Source organism: Aspergillus costaricaensis, assembly GCF_003184835.1.
Source record: "Aspergillus costaricaensis CBS 115574 unplaced genomic scaffold BO79scaffold_26, whole genome shotgun sequence".
In the NCBI taxonomy this organism is placed as follows: Eukaryota; Fungi; Ascomycota; class Eurotiomycetes; order Eurotiales; family Aspergillaceae; genus Aspergillus; species Aspergillus costaricensis.
The window spans coordinates 356153-376515 of record NW_020291826.1 but is presented as its reverse complement, the minus strand read 5'-3'; the positions used below and the strand labels follow the sequence as shown (position 1 = coordinate 376515).

General features: G+C 50.4%; 9 protein-coding genes across 9 annotated transcripts; 3 read left to right on the top strand and 6 right to left on the bottom strand.

The window, feature by feature from the left end:
* Window positions 1-514: 514 nt before the first annotated feature.
* Window positions 515-2173, bottom strand: BO79DRAFT_153637 (carboxylesterase; the record flags this gene model as incomplete). Its single annotated transcript, XM_025678721.1, has 2 exons — window positions 515-1539; window positions 1594-2173. The coding sequence occupies 2 exons, from the start codon at window positions 2171-2173 to the stop codon at window positions 515-517; spliced, it is 1605 nt and encodes a 534-aa protein (XP_025537194.1).
* Window positions 2174-4811: 2638 nt separating this feature from the next.
* Window positions 4812-5797, bottom strand: BO79DRAFT_153869 (cutinase family protein; the record flags this gene model as incomplete). The annotated part of the gene is made up of 4 exons (XM_025678733.1): window positions 4812-5250; window positions 5310-5524; window positions 5584-5669; window positions 5722-5797. 4 exons carry the CDS (start codon window positions 5795-5797, stop codon window positions 4812-4814), a joined length of 816 nt encoding a protein of 271 aa, XP_025537193.1.
* Window positions 5798-6980: 1183 nt separating this feature from the next.
* Window positions 6981-8822, bottom strand: BO79DRAFT_199567 (sugar porter family MFS transporter; the record flags this gene model as incomplete). The annotated part of the gene is made up of 5 exons (XM_025681428.1): window positions 6981-7063; window positions 7128-7733; window positions 7796-8251; window positions 8332-8601; window positions 8705-8822. The coding sequence occupies 5 exons, from the start codon at window positions 8820-8822 to the stop codon at window positions 6981-6983; spliced, it is 1533 nt and encodes a 510-aa protein (XP_025537192.1).
* A 484-nt stretch (window positions 8823-9306) lies between these two features.
* BO79DRAFT_153821 (carboxylesterase) lies at window positions 9307-11307 on the top strand (the record flags this gene model as incomplete). The annotated part of the gene is made up of 4 exons (XM_025678729.1): window positions 9307-9563; window positions 9631-9866; window positions 9927-10585; window positions 10636-11307. The coding sequence occupies 4 exons, from the start codon at window positions 9307-9309 to the stop codon at window positions 11305-11307; spliced, it is 1824 nt and encodes a 607-aa protein (XP_025537191.1).
* Window positions 11308-11415: 108 nt separating this feature from the next.
* On the bottom strand, window positions 11416-12747 carry BO79DRAFT_199565 (fungal specific transcription factor domain-containing protein; the record flags this gene model as incomplete). Its single annotated transcript, XM_025681427.1, has 4 exons — window positions 11416-11811; window positions 11905-12256; window positions 12312-12542; window positions 12605-12747. The coding sequence occupies 4 exons, from the start codon at window positions 12745-12747 to the stop codon at window positions 11416-11418; spliced, it is 1122 nt and encodes a 373-aa protein (XP_025537190.1).
* Window positions 12748-14253: 1506 nt separating this feature from the next.
* Window positions 14254-15102, bottom strand: BO79DRAFT_271040 (alpha/beta hydrolase; the record flags this gene model as incomplete). Its single annotated transcript, XM_025687329.1, has 2 exons — window positions 14254-14628; window positions 14692-15102. 2 exons carry the CDS (start codon window positions 15100-15102, stop codon window positions 14254-14256), a joined length of 786 nt encoding a protein of 261 aa, XP_025537189.1.
* A 1369-nt stretch (window positions 15103-16471) lies between these two features.
* BO79DRAFT_153690 (uncharacterized protein) lies at window positions 16472-17003 on the top strand (the record flags this gene model as incomplete). Its single annotated transcript, XM_025678723.1, has 3 exons — window positions 16472-16501; window positions 16560-16626; window positions 16696-17003. The coding sequence occupies 3 exons, from the start codon at window positions 16472-16474 to the stop codon at window positions 17001-17003; spliced, it is 405 nt and encodes a 134-aa protein (XP_025537188.1).
* A 297-nt stretch (window positions 17004-17300) lies between these two features.
* BO79DRAFT_220031 (uncharacterized protein) lies at window positions 17301-17819 on the bottom strand (the record flags this gene model as incomplete). Its single annotated transcript, XM_025683475.1, has 3 exons — window positions 17301-17596; window positions 17651-17729; window positions 17790-17819. 3 exons carry the CDS (start codon window positions 17817-17819, stop codon window positions 17301-17303), a joined length of 405 nt encoding a protein of 134 aa, XP_025537187.1.
* Window positions 17820-18397: 578 nt separating this feature from the next.
* On the top strand, window positions 18398-19881 carry BO79DRAFT_220030 (uncharacterized protein; the record flags this gene model as incomplete). The annotated part of the gene is made up of 4 exons (XM_025683474.1): window positions 18398-18688; window positions 18825-18978; window positions 19039-19474; window positions 19722-19881. 4 exons carry the CDS (start codon window positions 18398-18400, stop codon window positions 19879-19881), a joined length of 1041 nt encoding a protein of 346 aa, XP_025537186.1.
* Window positions 19882-20363: the final 482 nt, after the last annotated feature.

The following is a 20363-nucleotide window of genomic DNA, read 5'->3' as shown; positions in this document are numbered from 1 at the left end:
GGCGCTGGGTGAACTTCGGCGGATCAAGTCCCCGCAATTTAGGGTTGCCCTCGGCCATCGTCCGCGTTGCACCGCGTAGGCTGGTAGTGGTGTTCCTGCAGGCCTGCAGGCGATCGTCCAGCGCGAGTCACGATCCGTTCAGGGCCAGGGACGGGGAGGAACACAATCGATCCAGTCCCAACGCCAACAAGCACGTTCCAAGTTTTCTGGAAGACAGCAGTAGCAGTGAAAGGAAACGGATTCCGCCGACAGCCAGCTGGTACCCGAGCATTGCAGCCTACCAGCTGATGGCGCAAGCCTGGAGCCAGCCAAGGTCGGAGGCATTCTAAAACGAGCTAGTGCCGCATTCACATTAGGTCATACAATGAAATTTAATAGTCTTAAAACACACACGCAAACACACGGAAATGAAATCATTATATGAAATTATGTCTCGTAAAATGAAATTAGTTTACGGAAAAGTGCACGCCCCACGGCGGCGTAGCTAGTCACGTCGTCACGTCGTCTCCATCCTCTATGAATCCAGCAGCACCGGGTTCTGCACCACCGGATACTTAGGGAAGTTAGGCTTGTATACGGCCTGGCAGCGTCCGTTGTAGGCGCCGGTAGTGCTCATCTCGATCGCCAGCTCGTTGCCTGGAACTCCCAGGCGAGCCAGAGGACCGTTGACGGGTTGAGCTTGGTCCCATCCGGGGCCGGAGCTGGGCTCCTTGATCCAGGCCACGAACCAGTCGTTCATGTAGTCCGCCAGCTCCTGTTCGGCGGTGGTAACGTCGCTCAACTTGGAGAAGCACTCATTACCACCGTGGAAGAAAGGCACCTCACTGCCGTGGGAGGGGCCAATGCCGGCGACGCCAAGCACGTTCGAGTAGTTACCAAACCAGCGGTAGATCCAGGTGGGCTGCTCACTCGAGCGCACGTCGACAAGGTAGTCAGTTGAGCAGAGGAAACGGGCATCACCGTAGCAGGCGCCGCTCTCAAAGGAGACGGATGAGTAATCAGAGCTGTTGTACGCATCCAAGAGCTCCTCGGACGGCACCCAGGCGACATCCGCGTCGAAGGTGTGGATCCACTTGGTGAAGTTGGTGTTTTCGGAAGCATAGGCATAGGCAAACAGACGGCCCTCCTGGTCAGAGTTACCAACCATAAGAGGCAGAGACTTGGGGTAGTGGCCTTGAGCAAAACGGTCGGTGTAGTTGGAGAAGCGAGTGATGTTGTCGACAATGGGGGAGAACCAGGTGTTGGAAGTGGAATTGAAGTAGGTGGTCTGGAAGGCGTAGGTATCAACCTCGCGCAAGCAGTCCAGCGTGTAGTTGCTGGCATCACAGTCGAGCGTCACGTTGGCCGCCAACATATCCTCAACGACCTGAGCCAGAGCCACGCCGGCCGGGGCATAGGCCGGACCGGACTCAGCGTTGGCCGACATCTCCACGGCGCCAGCCAGGAAAGTCTCCGGGTGATTCCAGAGGTAATGGTCGACATGCACACCGCCAGAGGAGTGACCACCCAGCACGATGTTCGACTTGTTTCCTCCGAAAGCTGCGCCGTCGGTTAGTAACAGTGACTCAATGGCAGTGGAACTAGAAAGCATACCTTCGATGTTGTCATAAACCCACTGCACGGCCAAATCCACATCCATGATGCCAAAGTTCTGCGACTGGCCCTCAAGTTCCGGGGCATTGGGCGAAGCGTAGATGCTCTCGCGGTAGTTGAAGTTGACATAGATGACGTCTTTGCGGGCGAAGTTGTAGCCCTGCCACTGGGCGTTACTGCTGCCACCAGTAACCATGGCTCCGCCATAGATATAAACGAAGACGGGCAGATCACTACCGCTCAGCGGAGTCCAGATGTTCAGGCTGAGGCAGTCCTCGCTCTGGGCCGTGATGGCGGTGCCAGACATGGCCTGGGCGCACGAGGGGCCATAGGTGGTAGCATTGAACTCGCCTCTGGCAAAGCACGACAGAGCCTTGGGGGCCTTCCAGCGGTTTTCACCAGCGGTCGTCTCGGCAAACGGGATGCCCAGGAAGACATTGGTGTCGTTTTTCTCGAAGCCACGGACGAGACCCTGGGAGATGGTGACGGACGGGGCCGTGGCCTGGGCGGCACTGACCAGAGCCAGGGCGGTGGCGGTCAGGCCCAGGGCCTGGTCAGCAGTCTTGCGCATCAAGCCCATGATGGAGAATGGCAGTGTAGGAATTGAGGATGAGGCGTGCAAGAACAAGAGCCGGCATGATGATGGCCACGCAGCAGGGGGTCCCTATTTAAACGGGTCGCGGGTGAAGAAGGGAAAAGCCGCGCCCGGAAGGCGTGGAATTTGCTCCGAAGGAGAGATTCCATGGTTCTCCACCCGCGCCGCCGTTCCGCTAACTGGCACCACTCCACCAGGGCGAGACCAGGTCTAGCTTGATTGGTACGGCGAGTCGATGGATGCGAGACGAGGCCAGTCAGAACCAGCCGATTCAGTGGAGGTTAGTCCATGGTGCCATTCCTGGATGCTGTGTATCGAGTATTCTGTCGTCCGGGGGGGTCTCTCCCACGTGGTGGACAGAGCTTGGCGTGGGAGGCGCAAAACTATCGATTCTCGAGTCAGTCAGAGACTTCCTATCAGGCCACACTGCTGCCTAGATGCAATGGAGGGGAGAGCAGACCAGGGAGGATTGTGACTAATGGATATTGCTGGGGATGGGTCGTGCAGAGATACGAAGTATGTTTTGCTGGGGGTTCCGAAGTCCCTAGAAGCAATACCAGAGGGGTGGAGAAACAAGAGGTATCATTGGTGGTACTCGAGTCAAGAATGGTGAATTAGTACTATAGTTGAGGGGGGGAGTTGGAGGTGATGAAGAAGCAGCTGGAGTTGATTGTGATGTTGGAAGTTGGAAGGTGGAAGGTGGAAGGTGGAAGGTGGGAAGAGGGAAGTCAGTACCAGTACCACACGTGATGGAGTTGTTTACTCGGCCACGTGCTGCTGGCCACTTCTTTCTCCCTCTGTTTCTTCCTCATTCTACTATCGTGCTTACACAGAGGATTCCATTCAGAGTGTTTACCGGGAGATCTGCCGACATACACATCTCAGTCCTAGTCAATCCAGTCTTTGAGGTCTCCACCATGCAAGGAACCGGCTGTTAGTCCCATTGCCATGTGGTTCGGTTATCGACCCTCGACATCCACAAACATCCACCCCAATAAAGTTTTAGAAAAATCATAATGTTGACAAATACTTCCAAAGGGTTATCTATTAGTTCGTCGACCGGCCTGCCCGCCATGAAGTGAACGATAAACAGAGTCAAAAAAGGGAGAGGGTCCGCGCACCTCGCGGAGTTTACCCAATTCGGTATTCGCCGAAAACAATGCAGCGAGACGAGGTCAGCCACACTGTTATTATACTTCATGGCAAATCTGCGAACGATGGAAGAGGCAGCCATCACGACGTGATATATTGGAGATTAGAGATGAAGAGCTTTACACGATTTTGCTAGATCAGAAGTAGACGTCTTTTCCGACCCTAGCGGGATTCAACTATTTTTCGCGACCTGTACAAGGGATCACCCATTTGTGGGACCTCTTGCATCCCATCGACCTGGTTCTGGAACGAAAGAAAGCTTTGAAATGATCCATTCACTCTACAAATCCTGGAATATTAACCGAAGAGGAGTCAACAACAATCACGCAAAGCGTTTTCAACTTAGCCCACGAGGCTCACCGAGATGTTACCGTTCGTGACAGCCATGAGCATGTTTTCTAAAAAAGAGAGGAGAAAAGGTCACCCACCCCGATAAAAGAATTGTTCAGCACACGAGATCTATAGTTGTTATTAACGGGTTACTCCTGTAAGCGATCACCGGTCATACAGACCGAACGTGTGGCCCCCGAATGTTACCAAGCCTTTTATTTGGTTTGCCCAGTAGTCAACATGGCGTCTCTCAGGATTATTCATTCAAAAAGCATTGCCAGTCCTGGAAGGGAAACCCCTGGGAGTTGCAGTTAAGGCAACTTATAAGCTGGTGATAAGATTAGTAGGGCGCCTTTACTTCTTTCATCTCCCTATGAGGCACTGCGATATGGCACAGTATGCCTCAGGCAGCACCTGTACATCGCGATCCCACATTCAGCTAGAGAGTCTTCATTATTAATTCCAGTCGATTATCTTCAATCTTTATTCGCTGTTATGAAATATCCGTCGCAAGAAAGGAAATTCCAAAACTACAGTTTCATCGAAAAGAAACATGATATAGCTTGACGGTCAAGTAGGATTACTTTTCTAGTCGTCCTTGTCGGAGGGGAAAAAGTGTCGCAACCAAGTGGGTATTCACGGGCTCGGACTTTGAAGCATATTAGTTGATAGTGCATTCTTTGACTAATTAGAACGTAATGATTAATTCGACGTAGCATCAAAGATTCTTTCACGGTCAAAGAACCAAAACATGACTGTCTGTCATCTACTTCGCTTCGTTGATGTGGCTGGTCGCACGGCAAGATTTCTCAACCACCGAGACGGACACAAGACACGGAATGAAATCTCAAGTAGGTTCATTATACTCGTGTAAGTGTTCTAAAGTCCACTCCTGATCTCATGAAATAATATAAGGTGGGGACGAAACAGCATGAGAGAGAAAAATCTAATATCAAACAGCTTGCTTCATGAACTCGCAAAATCCACCTCGACTTCGATCGGACATGCGGTTCAATGTATGTAGATGTAAAGCTTGAAGCATCATAAGGTTTTTAAACTCATATACCAAAACCGGAGAACCTTCAGGCTGAGATCATCGATTCATCACCACGGCCACTCTAGCCTATCTAGATTTGGCGGCTTAGAAAAGCGACGCCAGAGAAGGGAAACCGCCAGACGTAGACGAGCCCAGGCCAGATAGACCACTCAGTCCACCCAGTCCTGTTGCGGATGAGGACTCCGAAGAGGAATCACCGGTCGAGGTGCTCGAAGAGGTACCAGATGAAGACGAATCAGTCAACGAAGAAGTGGTGGTGTCGCTGAGCTTAGACTCCAGCCACTGAGAAGCTTCACCCGTGTTCATGACGTAGGTGAAATGCGCGGCGGTGACGATGAGGGTACCATCGCAGACAAGATCACCCATGGCACAGTAGATCTTGACCTTGTCCTTGGGGAAGTTGCCGATTTGACCTCCCTCCTGGGCATTGCGAGTGTAGCCAAACAGAACAACGCCCTTGATCTTGTCCTTGACGTCGTCAGAAAGCTGCTTGATGGAGTCGTCCATCACGGCTGTTCCTTGACTGTATGAAAATTAGCATGTGCATAAGGTGTGGTGGAAGGGTATGGAAGAGCCACTAACCTATACCCACCAGCCAGGATCTGGCTGTTAGGGCACTTCGAAGCAGCCAGCTTGAAGAGACTCTCCGCCTCGCTGATGGCAGCCGGGGAAGTGTTGTCAGGAAGTGCATTCGACATGAGATCAGCCGTATATGCGGGCCCCACGCCCTGGCAGAGGACCTGGCCAGCTTTGGCCATCTTGAGATCGTTGCACACAGCAGGACCAGTGGAGATACCCTTGGATTCTCGTCAGTATTTCGAGTGTTTGATCAGGTGAGAATGACCGAGTTACTTACGAGCAGGCCAGGCTCAGTAGATGCTCGGGCAAAGATGAAGATAATGGGCTTGCAAGAACCCTCGCGCAGTTCGTTGCCATCGGAAACTAAACAATTAGCCGGGGTCGCTGTGATCATGGCATGGTGGTATATGCTTACGTTGACGTTCAGCAAGTCCCATGGGACTCGCAGCAGCAAGACCTGCCAGCCCGAGCAGAATGGATAGAAGCTTCATTGCGGTGTTCACTTGGTGCTGCTATGAGAAGGAACTTCACTAATCGATGCCAATCGCCTGGGCAGCAGGACTGAAATTTATCCTTCAGGTCTATCCCACTCGCCCAGCACATCACATGGTGAACCCATTAGTGTGCCGATGCCCAGAGAAATAGACTGTTTTCATTGTTTCAGGCAGAAGCATTGATATAGAGTATATAGACGCTCAGGGCAAAGGGACCGACCAATTTTTGCAAACCACGAGCCAAGGACCCTGGATTAGGGGTCCTGTGCCGGCGCACCAACGGCGTGTTACATATCCCGACCATGTTTTTGGGTCGCCTACTCCAGGACCCTGACTTCGAGGTTAAGTTCGCCGTGTTTGTCTTCGAGAAAACTCGACAGATCCGATTGCCAAGCAATCAATGCATGGTTTCCTCGACGATAAGTGGTTTCAAGTAAACAATGTCCCTCGGACCCAAAAATCAGCCACGGTCGATCAACCGGGCGATCCGACCACGCCCTCGTCTCAGTGGACGGTTCAGGGTCGCAGAACATGGAGAAATGCGAGCCTAATGCTATTAACGTTTCGTTCGCATAATAAACTTTGGGATTCAGGGACGGGTAAACATCGTTGAGCAAAATTCACACGCTGATGTCATTTGCATAGGGTCGTTCCATGGTCGATTTCTTTCTTAGACGGTGAAGAGTCCAACTATGACTACCATCACCATAGTCGCTATCGTTTGATCTAATCACCCCCTGTCGGAGCCTGCCGACACTGCAGACCCTTAAGAGTCAACGTCGAACTTATTTCAATACCACAATGATGGTTCGCTTCAATTCGCGCGCTTTCGTGTAGCAGACAGAAACCTCATTTACCCGAGGTCCGGCCGAGCCCAAACAAAGTCTGGCACCGGGTAGATATTAGTAAGTATGGCAATGGTGCAACTAGACACATCTTCTTTACGCTTTTAACAAGAATAAAATGCATTAGTAACTGGTACTGGAACATCGAAGTCTATTGTTGCTTTAAACCAATGCCAGAAAACAGATTATAATTTGTGTGCCACGAAACGCTTTATCGCAAGCGAGAGAGGAACTAGGTAGCAGCAACTGATCACCGAATAACATCATATCTAAAATATCACACAATCATCGGTGCCCAGTATACACTCACAGTGAGTCACGTCCGGTACCCCTCCCTATACCTCCTCCACCTCAGTCGCATGAGCCTCCTTTTTCTCCTCGAGGACAAAGTCACCTGGCGCTCCGGGGATGTCATAAGCTGCAAAAAGATGAATTAGTCACATTGTTGCCTAACAATAAGCAAGGGGGAATATTTGTCATACATTTGAAGCTGCGGGCGGAGACACCATTCTTGAAGAGGATTTGTATCTCTTCCAACGTGCGTCCGGCCGTCTCCGGAAGCAGAAAAAATATCCAAGCCGTTGCTGCGACCATCAGGCTACCGTAGATGAAGCCGACTCGGGCGCTCAAATTGGCAGCATCGCTGTCGAAGAGATATGGGAAGGTAAAAGTCACCATCCAGCTGCAAAACCAATTGACTCCCGTCGACGTAGCCATCAACTTGCTGCGGTTCGGTCCGGCAGCAATCTCCGAGGTAACGACCCAAACGGCGGGGCCCAGGGAAAGATTATACACGATCATGTAAATGTATACCATGGCGACAATCAATCGATCGAGAGTCATAGTTTTATGGGATGCTGTTCCGGCCCCGCCGACAATCAGAAGCACGATGGCAACAAGGACGCACGAAAGAAGAAGCATAGGGCGACGGCCAAAGCGCTCGACGCAGTACTGGTTCAGCCATACCGCGGGCATGGGGACCAGATACAAGCCCATCTGGATCAGGAATGAATTGGTCATCCCGATAGCCGAGAAGAAAACGATTCCGTAGCTGGTGATGAAATTGATTCCAGAGGCTTGTTGCCATGCTGATGGGGAGAAGACATTTAGTATCGGAAAACAATAGAAGGAGAAGGGCCTTCCATCTTACCTTGTAGTGCCATACCCAAGTATGCTTTGCGACCATCCTGATGCCAGTGTAGTAGCTCCCTCCACGAGCCTTCAGCGCGACGTTCTTCTTCGAGTGTCCCGGATATGTACAAAACTTCGCTCTCGATCACGTCGGGTCGATTGCCGTGCAAGCGACGGAGAGCTGCACGGGCTTGCTCCGTCTTCCCCTTCTTCAAGAGCCAGCGAGGTGATTCAGGGGCAAACAAGATAAGCCCCGGGACCAAAATAACTGGGAAGACCAGCTGAACCGCCATGGGGATCCGATAAGCGCCGCTGTCGTTCCGATTCTTGGTCGCATTGTCCACGATGACACCCAGTAGCAGTCCAAGACCAACATCGAATTGGTAGAGAGAAACCAGAGCCCCACGGAACCGGGCCGGGGCACAGTCGGCGACATATAGCGGAACCAAGCACGAAATCAGACCCACGGCATACCCTACGCATCGGTTAGTAACAGTTGCAACGTATCGGCGACTGCAGCGGTGGTACAGCCTCGGTCAATGAATAAGTACCGACCTAGGAGTAGCCGCCCAACAATTAACAGAGCAAGTTTATCGGCGGAGACCTGAAAGATCACCCCCAAGACAACAAATGTGCTTGAAACAAACAAGCCCCCTCGGCGACCGATTCTGTCATCGACAAGGTATGAGGATACGGCTCCGACGAGCTCACCGACATTGATGATACTGGTGGTGAGGGACTGAATGCTAGAGCTAAGGACATAGCCGCCGGTTGCACTGTCATAATGTCCATAGGCTTTGATGAAGGGCTCCATCACCAGTATACCTATAGGGATGTGTATTAGTGTACTGTAATCAAAGCAGGTCCGCCAGTAACATGGTCTTCAGCGGGTCGCTGGTCAGCAGAAGGGTTAAGGCTGCAGACGCACCAGAGTAATAGGATGAGTCGAAGCCAAATTGAAAGGCTGCAATGGTGATGAACAGGCAGATTGCAATGGCACGCCAGTCAACTCGGGCGGCAGCCGCAGCTGACATTGGAGCCGTCATAGTGAAGAGAGTATTTAGACAGCCAGACGGATAACCGACTTGATCGCACAAGGAGAGAGCAAGACATTGTGCAATGGGCGCTGTCAGGATGTGCTTTTTATAGTGAGACAACTTGGGGATGAGTTTATCCTTTTCACCCCAGATTTTTCTCGTCCCCAAAGCCGGGGTTGCGGAGAAGCCCTGTCAGCCGACCGAATGGATGAGATCCCAGCCGTAAAGAAGGAAATTGCCCGAATACTAGCAGCGTAATTCACCGACTAGAGTTCAACGGCGCGGTCAGAACAGCGATGCTGATTGGATATGGGACGGATTAGCTTGGGATGCGGACGGCCGCGAACAGCAAACGGAAACAAGGGGGATCCACCCTAGGGATGCAACTCCACGATGGTCGATCCCGACAGGTATAAATCATTAGCCGCGCCGACCATGTTTCTCGGGACCGCAAACACCTGTTTATTGCTATTCCCTCCTTCAGACAGACACTATGGCTGCTGCAGTGCGTCAGCTTCGGGTGCCCGAGGATCCTGACCAGGCTCCCGCCTCGTCCAGCGACCCAGTAGTCGTCATTGTCCCAACGCAAACCTCGCCCTCATATTTTCAGCGGGTGATCGGTCGAAAATCACCCATCTCAGGAATCGAGGAGTTTCGAGGGATCCCGTATGGGATTGTGCCGGCGAGATGGCAGCATGCATTGCTCCGTGATCGCTTACCCCGGGATGAATTTGATGCAACACGAAACGGGTAGGTCGACTTGATGCTTCGGGGTGTGCAGGACTATAGCCCGCTAACTTTATTACCTGTGCTTCAGTCCTCGTTGCCCTCAGCCGCAGGAACCTAACAACACCGACGAGTATCAATCTCATCTCGAGTTCCCGGCCGACGTAACAGAGTCGGAGTTCGACTGTCTCAATCTGTTCATAACAAGACCCAGTGCTGCGATCCTTGCTGCAGCCGGTTTCAACGCGCAGGGAGTGAAATTGCCAGTATACGTGTATATTCATGGAGGAGCGTATAGCTTCGGTGCAGGAACAGACCCGATGTGGGGTAAGTTGGTAGCTTGAGGATTAGGTGTGATCAGCCACAGTACCACTGACTGCCTAATAGATCCGGCTCGCCTCGTTAAGAAATCAGTTGAGCTAGGCACTCCCATCATTGTGGCCACCATCAACTACCGCCTCAACATGTTTGGTTTCGCGGCTTCATCCGAGATCATTCAAGCCCAACCGGAAGATCAGAGGAAAGGGTGCAACTTCGGCCTGAGCGATCAGCGAACCGCCATTCGTTGGGTGCGTCAGAACATTGGTGCTTTCGGCGGTGATGCCACCCAGGTCACCGTCGGAGGTCAATCAGCGGGTGGAAGCTCGTCGCATGCCCACGTCCTGGAGGCTATTATTGGCAGAGGCGAGCCCCTGGTTCAGCGAGGAATCATTCAATCGGGAACTCTTGGTGTGCTCGGTCCCATATCGATGGACGTCTCCAACGCGCGCTGGAATGCTTTCTGTCAGCATGCAGGAGCTCCCGCAGGCGATACTATTCCCCGAATGGCTTTCATGGCTAACCTTCCGCCAGCGGAGATCCTGCAAGCAGCTGGCAAGTTGGGCTCCATTGTCTGTCCCTTAGTGGAAGATGGTCTTACAATCTCACAAAGGCCAAATGGTCGCTGGAAAGTTCACCTTGATGGCCCCGAGAGTGAATCTGTTACAGAAATACCGGCCTCGGGGACCGAGGTCATTCCGGTTCTGATCGGTGATACCGATGTCGAGGTCAGTCAGTCCATCGCACCGGGTCAATATCATATGCTTACAGAGAACAGGGACTTTTACATATGAACGAGGTAAATAAAATCAGAGATTATGAGCATCTGAGCGAACAACTATATGCAGGGGTGGAGTCGAGGGAGTTCTTGGAAGAACTATACCAGGCCTACGGCTTCCACCCAGACATTTCCCCGACGGAGCTTAGAACACGGGTGCTTCAGCTGTTGACGGATATACAGTTCGGGTATCCTGTGCAATGTGCCAGACAAGAACTAAGGGATTGGGAAGCGTCCAGAAATAAGCATACAGAAAGTCCTATCGTTCCCCGTCCTACTGCGGTGCACTCGTATCGCATGAGTGTGGGCAACCCATTTCCGGGACCCAGGCAAGGGATTGCCCAGCATTGCGTCGACTTGATATATATTTTTAATTGCTTCGCAGATGCAATAAGAGTTGCAGACGAGGCCCTGCCAGCCGAAGCACCGACAAACGCCGCCCTTGTCGACCGCGTTCAGAGAGATTGGATCCGGTTCATCACAGCCCCATCTCCCGATATCGAGACTGGTAACGCAACTGTCTACGGCAGTGGCCGAACCATATCAACAGTCCACATGGACTCGGATCAGACTTGGACGGATAGATTGCACAGATTCCGGGTCCTGGGTAGACATTGGCGTTCTGCCCAGCAGGCCATACAAGCCATAACTGGACCAAGCCATATTATATAAAGCTCTGGTAGCCTAATGGCAATTGTTAGACCCCTTATAACTCTTCGGGAAGGCCTGGCAGTGCGGGTTTCAATACAGATGTGAATAGACGGTATGCTTGATCTATTTTCAGCTAATTGGGCCAACCCACAATCCATTATAGCCTGGGGCCCAGCGGTAACGAAGCATTTCTGGATCCAAAGATAATTGCGGGACACCAGTAAATCCTGGCATCGATTGACTATGGTCGGGGGCAATATCCCCGGAAGATTCAGCCATATTGAATGACAGTGTCCGGCGCAAGAGCTTGGCAAACATGCGTTGGTAGTCCATGTTTGTCGCAGCTACAAACATATCCAAAACCTGTAGATTTATAGAACAATTGCGTAAGATCAAGTCGTCTGATTGCTTCCCCAGCTTTTGTGCCAGAATGAGAAAGATGAATGAAGACTGTAAAAAGTAGGTCCCGAAGAATCTATACATCAGAGACAATTGTGGATCGATCCGCAATATGTGTCGGGCAACCTTCATCGAATTCATGTGAGCAAAGGTGTGTACTAAAAGATAGAACGTCGGGTTCTTCTTCAGAATATGCCAACGCAATTAGTGGTGACTCACATTTGCACAAGCTACAGCATGCTCGCCGGCTGTCAGAAAGTCGGCAGAAGACTGCCATGTAAGGTCTTGATACATCCGCACCACGTCCATTGGACCATGTAGTAATACAAACATGCAGTGGTACATGTGAAATCCATAGTAGGCCACTGGTGGGACTTCTGCTACCGGACATGAATGGCAATCTGGCTCAGCAATCGATCTGAACTCCGAGCCTACAAGAGCCTCAAAAGATTGATACCACAACCTGAGGTTCTGCAAAATATTCGTTTGCACCGTGTTCAAAAGATCAGGGCATGTGTTAAATGTTGAATGGTCGCTAAGGAAGCGATATTCCAAGATTTCGCCCAGAATCCTGCACTAGATTCAGATACGACGGCATGAAATTGGCGAACCACAGGAAATCCTACCTTGAAAGAGGCAGGAAAAGCCCTAGCATATCCAGATTCCCAACATGATAGCTAAGTACTGTTTCATGCGCGCCTGGCTTTTGACCCTGGGGAAGTAATGGGCCAGGCTGATTCCATAATGCATCAGGGCGTGGAATCGGGAGAAACAGACATTCATTGTCGGTGATTCGCGGTCGTCCGTTGAATGACAAAGCCGCATGTCGATCTATGATATAGGTTGCCCACCATAACCTGTCATGATCTCAATATCAACGACCTTGTGGCTAATGTATATTCTGGCATTAAGGACAAACCTCCTCCGTTCCTCTTTATCATCCTGACTAAGATTGGGTACATCTTTGTGTAGCTCCAACTTTTGAACAACAAATCTGAGAAATATAAGCCAGTATTGCAAACTCGACTCGACCGATCTTTCGCTCGGGGCGATACTTGTCATAATAAATGCCGTTAAGGCGTCATCGAGCACATGATTAGTATCGGGTAATGTCCTGGGGTGAAAATGCTGTATTAGCTTGTCAAGGAGATAGCGTCCTTGAGCCATCCGCTGATTAACTGTTCGTTCGGATACATAAAGTGACTGCTCCGCCGACGGCATGAAACAAGCGACACCTGTAGCGTATAAGATGGCTGAAGGTTCATTGCTCGGGAGAAGTCCGTAATCGTACATAGGATTGAAAGTAGCAGGGTTGGCAGTATGGGCCTTGGGGCACACTGATCTAGGAGTCTGCATTTTCGGATGAGTAAGGCATGAAATTCTTGATTGGGTGAAGCATAGAAGTGCTCCAACAGACGACAGGCCTCGAAACGTGAAAGTTGAAGCGGGGAAGCGCTATTGTCTGTGGTGAGCGTGATAGGCTCCAAGGCATGATGGAAGTGGGGGGAATACCTGGGCGTGGCTTGTTCCGACGTCAAAATCTGCAGACTGCAAAGACAGTCCAATACAGGATAATCAGGTGCATCCTGCAGTCGGGTTCAGCACATCTGCACATAAGCCGGGGGGGGGGGGGTGTCATGGGCCGCACCGACAATGGATGTTCCGATAGTTGAGGAGGTATGACTGGGGGCGTTTGTCTAGTTGGTCGCCTTCCGCGTCTCATAATCGGGCGACTGGAAGTGCAATGTATCCCTAATCCTGGGGTTGATCAGAAATGGCCGGGTGAGGCAGCGGGAAGTGGAGGCGTACGATGACAGCGGGCGCATCCTTGGGATCGAGGAGAGCATTTGAGTTTATGGCGATGGCACTGGTCACAAGCAACCACGGTCTTCTTCCCTTTATGATGGGACAGTAAAAGAGAACGCCCACTGGTGTACTGCGAAGGATCTGCAGTCATTGGATGGATAGATTAACGAATGATGAGTTCAGGCTAGAGGCAGAGGGTAGAAGGAGTGGAGAGAATCGAGGCAGCGCCGGGGAGGCAGATCCAGATCCTCACCTCACCGCCTCCGGAGGGTCACTGGAAGTACTAGCGAGGTCTAGCTAATTGCACCTTTCCTTAAGTCAATGTTTTCGCTGTTAAGTGGGCCAAAACAGTATACTGTGAGTATCGCTGTCAGGCTACACCACGCAGACGTGGCGACATTTTAAACAAAAGCCGACAAGAAGAAGACCTTGTAAAGCTATCACTAGCCACGAATATCCTGGTTACTAGCCGGCATAACGGCCGCTAGCAGGTTGCGCTACTTCCTCGTGCTTGACATGAACCTTTGAATAGTTCTCCAAGCTGATTGTGAGATGGCTGATCTCAGGATCTTAGTCAGATTCGTTGCTATGATCACAGGTGCTAATGTGCTCTGAAGTGCTGAGATGTATCACCAGTAGGGCATCGTATCCCAATATTTGGATGATCATAGTGGATATATTTTATAACATGGTTCAAGCTGATGATACAATTTCGAAGTGTGCATAGAAAGAAGTGCCATTCAAAACAGATTTTAACACAAATCATGCGGTGGAAATACCAAAACCAGTGGCTTTTTCCAGTCCCTCCTCAACCGAGTTTTGGACCAGCTCGGCGACATCACGGGGCATGCTCAAAAAAGGCGAATGAGAAGAGTCCAGGGTCCGGGTCGTAACGGATTCCATTGTGGCGATCATGTTCTCCTGCATCTCCAGTGACAGAGCTTGGTCCTGCTTGGCTTTGATATATGTGCATGGAATATACTTCCACGGCTCGTAAGTGTTGGGTACTTGGGAACACCCCGCTGTTATGGGGAGGAGCTGAGAGATCCAATAATCCTGGACGTCGCTGGGGAGGTCATTGTAGAAGAGGTTGGCCGGATCGCTGATGGTCGGATTGTTGGCATAGATAAAGTCACCCTGGTCCAACAACTATTCAGAATCGATCACGCAGAATGGCTCAATTAACTTGACAGCACCAACCTTAATTTCCCAGAAGGATGGGGCAACACCACCGAAATAACCGAGAATCGTTTGGCCTTTAGGGACTACAAAGGCTGCAAGGTATACGATCATAACGACCCCACCTGGCTTGCCAGCCGCACGTCGCTCGGCGACGCCCAACCCTTCAGATGCGCCCGAGGTAACTGCACCTCCATAAGAGTGAGCTACCACAGTCACGTAATGGCCGTTATCAGCGAGTTCCTCGATGACGGCATGCAGACTCGCCCTGTCATCCACCAAGGTCTTCAGCGGGTGTGAGGTGTTGCCAATGGACGGGTGAGCAACAGTGATGGCGTTTAGCCCCCGGCCTGTCAGTTCATCCTGCAGCTGGCGCATGCAGGACGGCTGATGCCAGGCACCAGGGACAAGGACAACGGTGGAAGAGGCCATGGTGGATATTGGACTGCTTGAAATTGAGAGGGGAAAGCGAAGAAGCAAAGTTTGCAACAAATAGGCGTAGCGGGGTAATCAGGACCAAAGCCAACTTAACGCAAATGATGAGTTTTCGAATGGCTGGGTCATCCCGATTTACCTCTCCACCTCAAGGCACTAGCATTGTGGTCGTTATTGCGGCTATCCACGCACTAGTCCCGCGATTCCCACCAAGGATGAAACTAACTTGTTGGTGTGATTGGGATGATAGGAAGCTTTGTCAGACCATGCGCGAATATTATTAACAGCCTAAAATCTTGCAAGAATTAGCAAAATCCGGACGATACTACTGACAAGATGGTGGTGAGAGGACAGGGGGATATACTTTTTGGCACCTTTCGAGGCGTGCATAAAACCATGGATGCCTGCATGCCTGGCACTTGCAGCGCGCCTTTCCTTTTTAGGTCAGCGACGGGCCAATCAATCACCCTTTTGTTAGTCAGTAACTTAGATCTCGGGCAGATTCTCGAATCTCGATCGATTTGCAACTCACCCTTGCTCAATAACATCACGCTATTATAGCCAGTTCTTAACAAAACTGGGCCTAAGGCTACTAGTTCACCTTGACCTAACTAAGCCTTACTTTGCACCCGAGAAAATAACCAAACTGAATGATGGCTTGCTATACAACTAATGACACTACCGACGTCTATTGCAATGTTCGCCTTGTCAATCAAGTCGCCATTGTTTTGTATGAGTAACGTAGTCCTTTGCATGCCATGTACTCAACATTGGGTTTGATTATTCCACCGTGCAGCATGTCTGGGACACACTGATAATGGCGGTCATCTCAACGGACAAAACGACAACCCTTACCTTCCCATCATCTGGCACGTGTTTTTGAAGTGTCTCACGTTAGTTCTCATGTAGTACTATACAGTGTCGAGATCCGAATGGATATGCTACCCTATGAGCTGATATATCTGGTGTCTCTGTTATCCCGCATACGCCTACCATGTCTCTCTTTCACAGAGAATCGATTGCCTTGTCTACTTTTGCACAGCTGTTTCTGGCTTGCCCGGGAAACGAAACAGTGACTGCTAGCTAGTGAATACTAAACTCGCACATCTTAATGGCCCGTCTTTCTTGCGCTGCTGCGTCAGAATACTATCTCATTGCACAACAAACACTTGATCGCCGAACCACCTCTACCAAAGGCTGGTTCGCCTTGGTGCGTCTCAGCTGGAACACAGAATAGCTCCTATATCTTGTCTCAAGACTTTCTCCGCTCCGGCTACACTTAAACTACCTCGCACTCTATAACTTCTGATACTCCTCACCTCAAGCTCTCCCCTTACATCACATCCGAGCCAATCGGCCATCAACCATGCGTTGGACCCCAGAAAATGAGGAACTGGTACCGTGTCCCTGAACAGATACCCAATCATCACTTTACCTAACCCAGGAAACACCAGCTATGGCGGACCATTTTTGAAACCCAGACTCTGACTCTAGATTTGGACAAGATTGCCGAAGGCTGGCGTAAGTCCATTTCACCTTCTGCCCTCATATGAACAAATATCAGGAAACAATGGATGCTAACTGCAACAGCCGGTGATGATAAACCCACGGCAAAGGCCCTGAAGGAGCACCTAGCCAAATATCGCAAGGGGATCAAGTCCGGTATTTCATTCAGTATGAATGGGAAGCGCCCTGCCGATGATAGCTCTGCTACACCAACCCCCAAGAAGAGACGCCTAACCAAGAAGGTTAAGGAAGAGGAGGTGTCAGAGGATGGGCCTACCACACCGACCCCTAAGAAGAATCGCCAGACAAAGAAGATGGTCAAGGAGGAGGAGGTATCGGACGATTCTGGTGTTGAGGCTCATATCTCGTCTGCAGCGAAGGACAAGAACTAGGGTGTCATGGCTGTGGGTTATAATCCCGTCTTGACCTACAGGCTGACTGTCCATAGAGATAATTTGTTTATCCTAGGTCGTTTTTGATGTCTTTACATGGCGACGGAAGTAAATTAATCGTGGAATCACTTAATCGTATGATGCAGTGCTTATATCTTCCTATTGCTACTATCTCCATCCATCAAGCAAGGTCTATCCCACCAGCATTCTCCTGTCCCCGTATGTAGATCAATACAAAATGCCGTCGCCCAGACATCCATAGGAAGACATAGATAACGGCCGAGCCTTAGCAGACCATCATTCCATAGGCTCATTCTTAATTTCTGGCTTGACCTTGATTTCAGCCTTTCCATCCTCATTGACGGTAGTGGCATCATCCTTCTTGACCTCCGATTTGGCAGACGCAGCAGCAACTGTCTTGGTCTTCTTCTTCGCAGGGGTGGCTAGACCATCTCCCTTACGCTTCCTTGGGGTTGTAGTCGGGGTGGTATTAGCAGTTCCACCACCAGTGCCAGTGGACGCTGCTGGGGATGCGCTGGCTGCCTGCTTCCTGAGCCGTATCATGCGCTGCTCAACGGCGCAGGAGGTGCAATCTATGTTGGTCAGTATATATCCTTCATTTAAAACTGAGAAAGGGCAGAAAGTACCTCCGCCCATATGCGTAGCTAGTTCTTGATAGTCGAGCTTCAACTTTCCGCGCAACTGATTCAAGACACCCACGAAGAGCTTGAAAAGTTAGCCTTGTATATAACCGTGGCACACATTATGTGAGGGTAACTGGCTTACCTTGGCGTCTGCTTCCGATGACCAGATCATCTTGGTACCGTGGCTGAACTGTACGCAGTAGTAGAATGGTGTGGAAGTAGCTAGTGATGGGTGAAGAGGTGAGGAGTATAGTGGAGGATCCGAAGCTGTGAGTGAGGATAGACAGATGAAAGGAAAGGAGTATATGAGTGGAAGGGCGAGGGCTTTTCGGGAAAGTAGGGTTGTGTTACTGGTCAGATTTGGATAACAATCACACTGCTACCAGGGCGACTGTTAGAGAAGAGAGTCTAGATGTGAAGAGCGAGAAGCAAACGAGAGATCTGGTAATGGAAACTGGTGTTAGTCGCCGTATCTGCTGAATTCGTCACCAGCTGGTCGGTGGGCTCGTTTTCACACTTTATTCACTTCAGAGATCTCTTAGGCTATTGAGAGAGGTAAATATGAGATATACTTTGACATGGCTAGGTGTTAGTAGCGGTTCATGGTGTGCAAAGCAAGCCAAGGGCAGCCTTGTTATGAAAGATACCTGAGCTTTATTTCCAGACTGGCCGGACTCTACATGTATGGTCGTCCTGCATTTCCATGTTCTCAAACCATGACAACTCAATGTTATCTAAAGTCAACATATCATGACTGACGTCAAAGCAGCTCTTAGTCCATATCCTATAGTATCGTGTATCACACGTGATATTTTCCTGGTGCCTGAATGCCTCCATCATGCCTTACATCTCAGGCAGGTTCCCCGCATCACCTGGCCCGATCAGGCAAGGGTCTCCTCTTTCTCCGCATTCCCCCAAGCTTTCTTTGGATTTCCAGTCTATCGGCCAATTGACAGCTACCCTTGCCCTCTGTTGATTGGTAAGCTTGAGGTTATGATGAAGTCGCGGACAACACAGTCAAGTCCTGTGCAAGGTGCAGAGGTACGTTCCTTCAATCCCATTCCAAACGGTGATTGTTTACCTGCTAACACCGTGGAAGATCATCATATTCGCTGTGGGGACCTTTATGGCTTCACACAGTTGGAAATCCGGCTGAACTAACATCTAAGCGCAATAGGCAGCGGCGATACACCATGCAAATCTTGCAAATGGACTGGAGCATCGTGCAACCGTGTCGCCTTGGTGCTTCGTTTTCGACCGACGACTCGTCCAAAACAGGCATACGATTTTTCATCTGATCACACATGGGTTGGCTCCAGCAGCAAGTGTTAGTGAGCCACATCACATTGTATATGCGCTATCCCTATTCTGACTGCCTGCTCATCCTCTAGGTCGGTTGACGTATGTCGACATGACTCCACGCGTGAAACAGGTTCATACGCGTCCCGAGGCATCAACAACTCCGACAATAAATTCACGCACTATTGAGGGCGGAGAAAAACCTACTGCTCATGGTAGTTTGAGTACCAGTTCTTGCCAGCAAGACGAATGTCGAAATAATCTTCATGGCTCTGGCCCCGAGGCGAGCAGTCCCCAACAAGAGGATCCCAAGTCGCCCACTACGCCAGTCCTAGCGGACACCAGTAACTTAGGAGTAGCAAATGAACCTCACAAGGCGTTTCCCGATCCAGCTGGTGAATTTGAACGGGCCGATATCCACTGGGCCATTACATGGCTTGCCCGACACCGAATCAGTCACTGCCTATCTCAGCTGAGAGGAGTCCTGCTTGATTCGACACTTTACGGAAAACCTTGCTCAGTAGGTAGGTTTGTCAATAGACCCCCTAAGTGCCTCTTCTGACATGAAAGGAGTTTGAAACCAGCGATTGCAACCGTCATTTTTCCCTAGTCGTCCCCGAACGAGCGATGTTTTCCCATTTCTATCCTACGCCGGGTTCACAGCATCAGCCAGGCATTTGACTCGGCTTGCCTCGTGCAGAAGAGGGAAAGGAGTAAACCTGGCTTACGCTGTCTCATTACGTCTGAGCACTGAAGCAGCTATCCTGTATCACAGTATTTGCATTTCGTACTTGCTTGAGATATCGAATGACCCCCGTGAGGAATATAATGAGGATGTTCTGACGGCGACGACTATTCTACGCTTCTACGAGCAAATTGAGGGTACTTACCATTTGATACCCTTCATTGCTGCTATAAGGCTGAGTGATGATTAATTGAAAGGCTAACTTCAGCTACAGACCCCTCGATAGGTCACTCTGATACATATTTCAATGCTATCAAGTTCATCGTTAATACACAAGGGATAAAGGCTTTCTATATATACCAGAATATCCAGGGCCCTTCGTCCAAATCCCCACGTTCACTGTACACCGTCCCTCTCCCTTCATCATTCAGCCTGCCTCAGTGCTTTACTCAAAGAAAATTGGAGTGCTCTTCTGCACCAGCGCCCATTTGCGTTCCCTATTTGCTCGAGCAATAACTATAGTCTTTGCGACATAGCAACTGAATCTATCTGGGCCAATAGAATCTTTGTTTGGGTGGCCGACTTCTTGATCATATGCTTTGGCAACCACAAGCTCCCATCCAGAGCAGACGGATGTGTTGGCGTCTGTGGTGCATCGGTATGACTTTGTGCTGCCTTCTCCGGAGTGGAACATATCTCGCCATGAGGCAATTTGAATCCGGGCGAAATGCC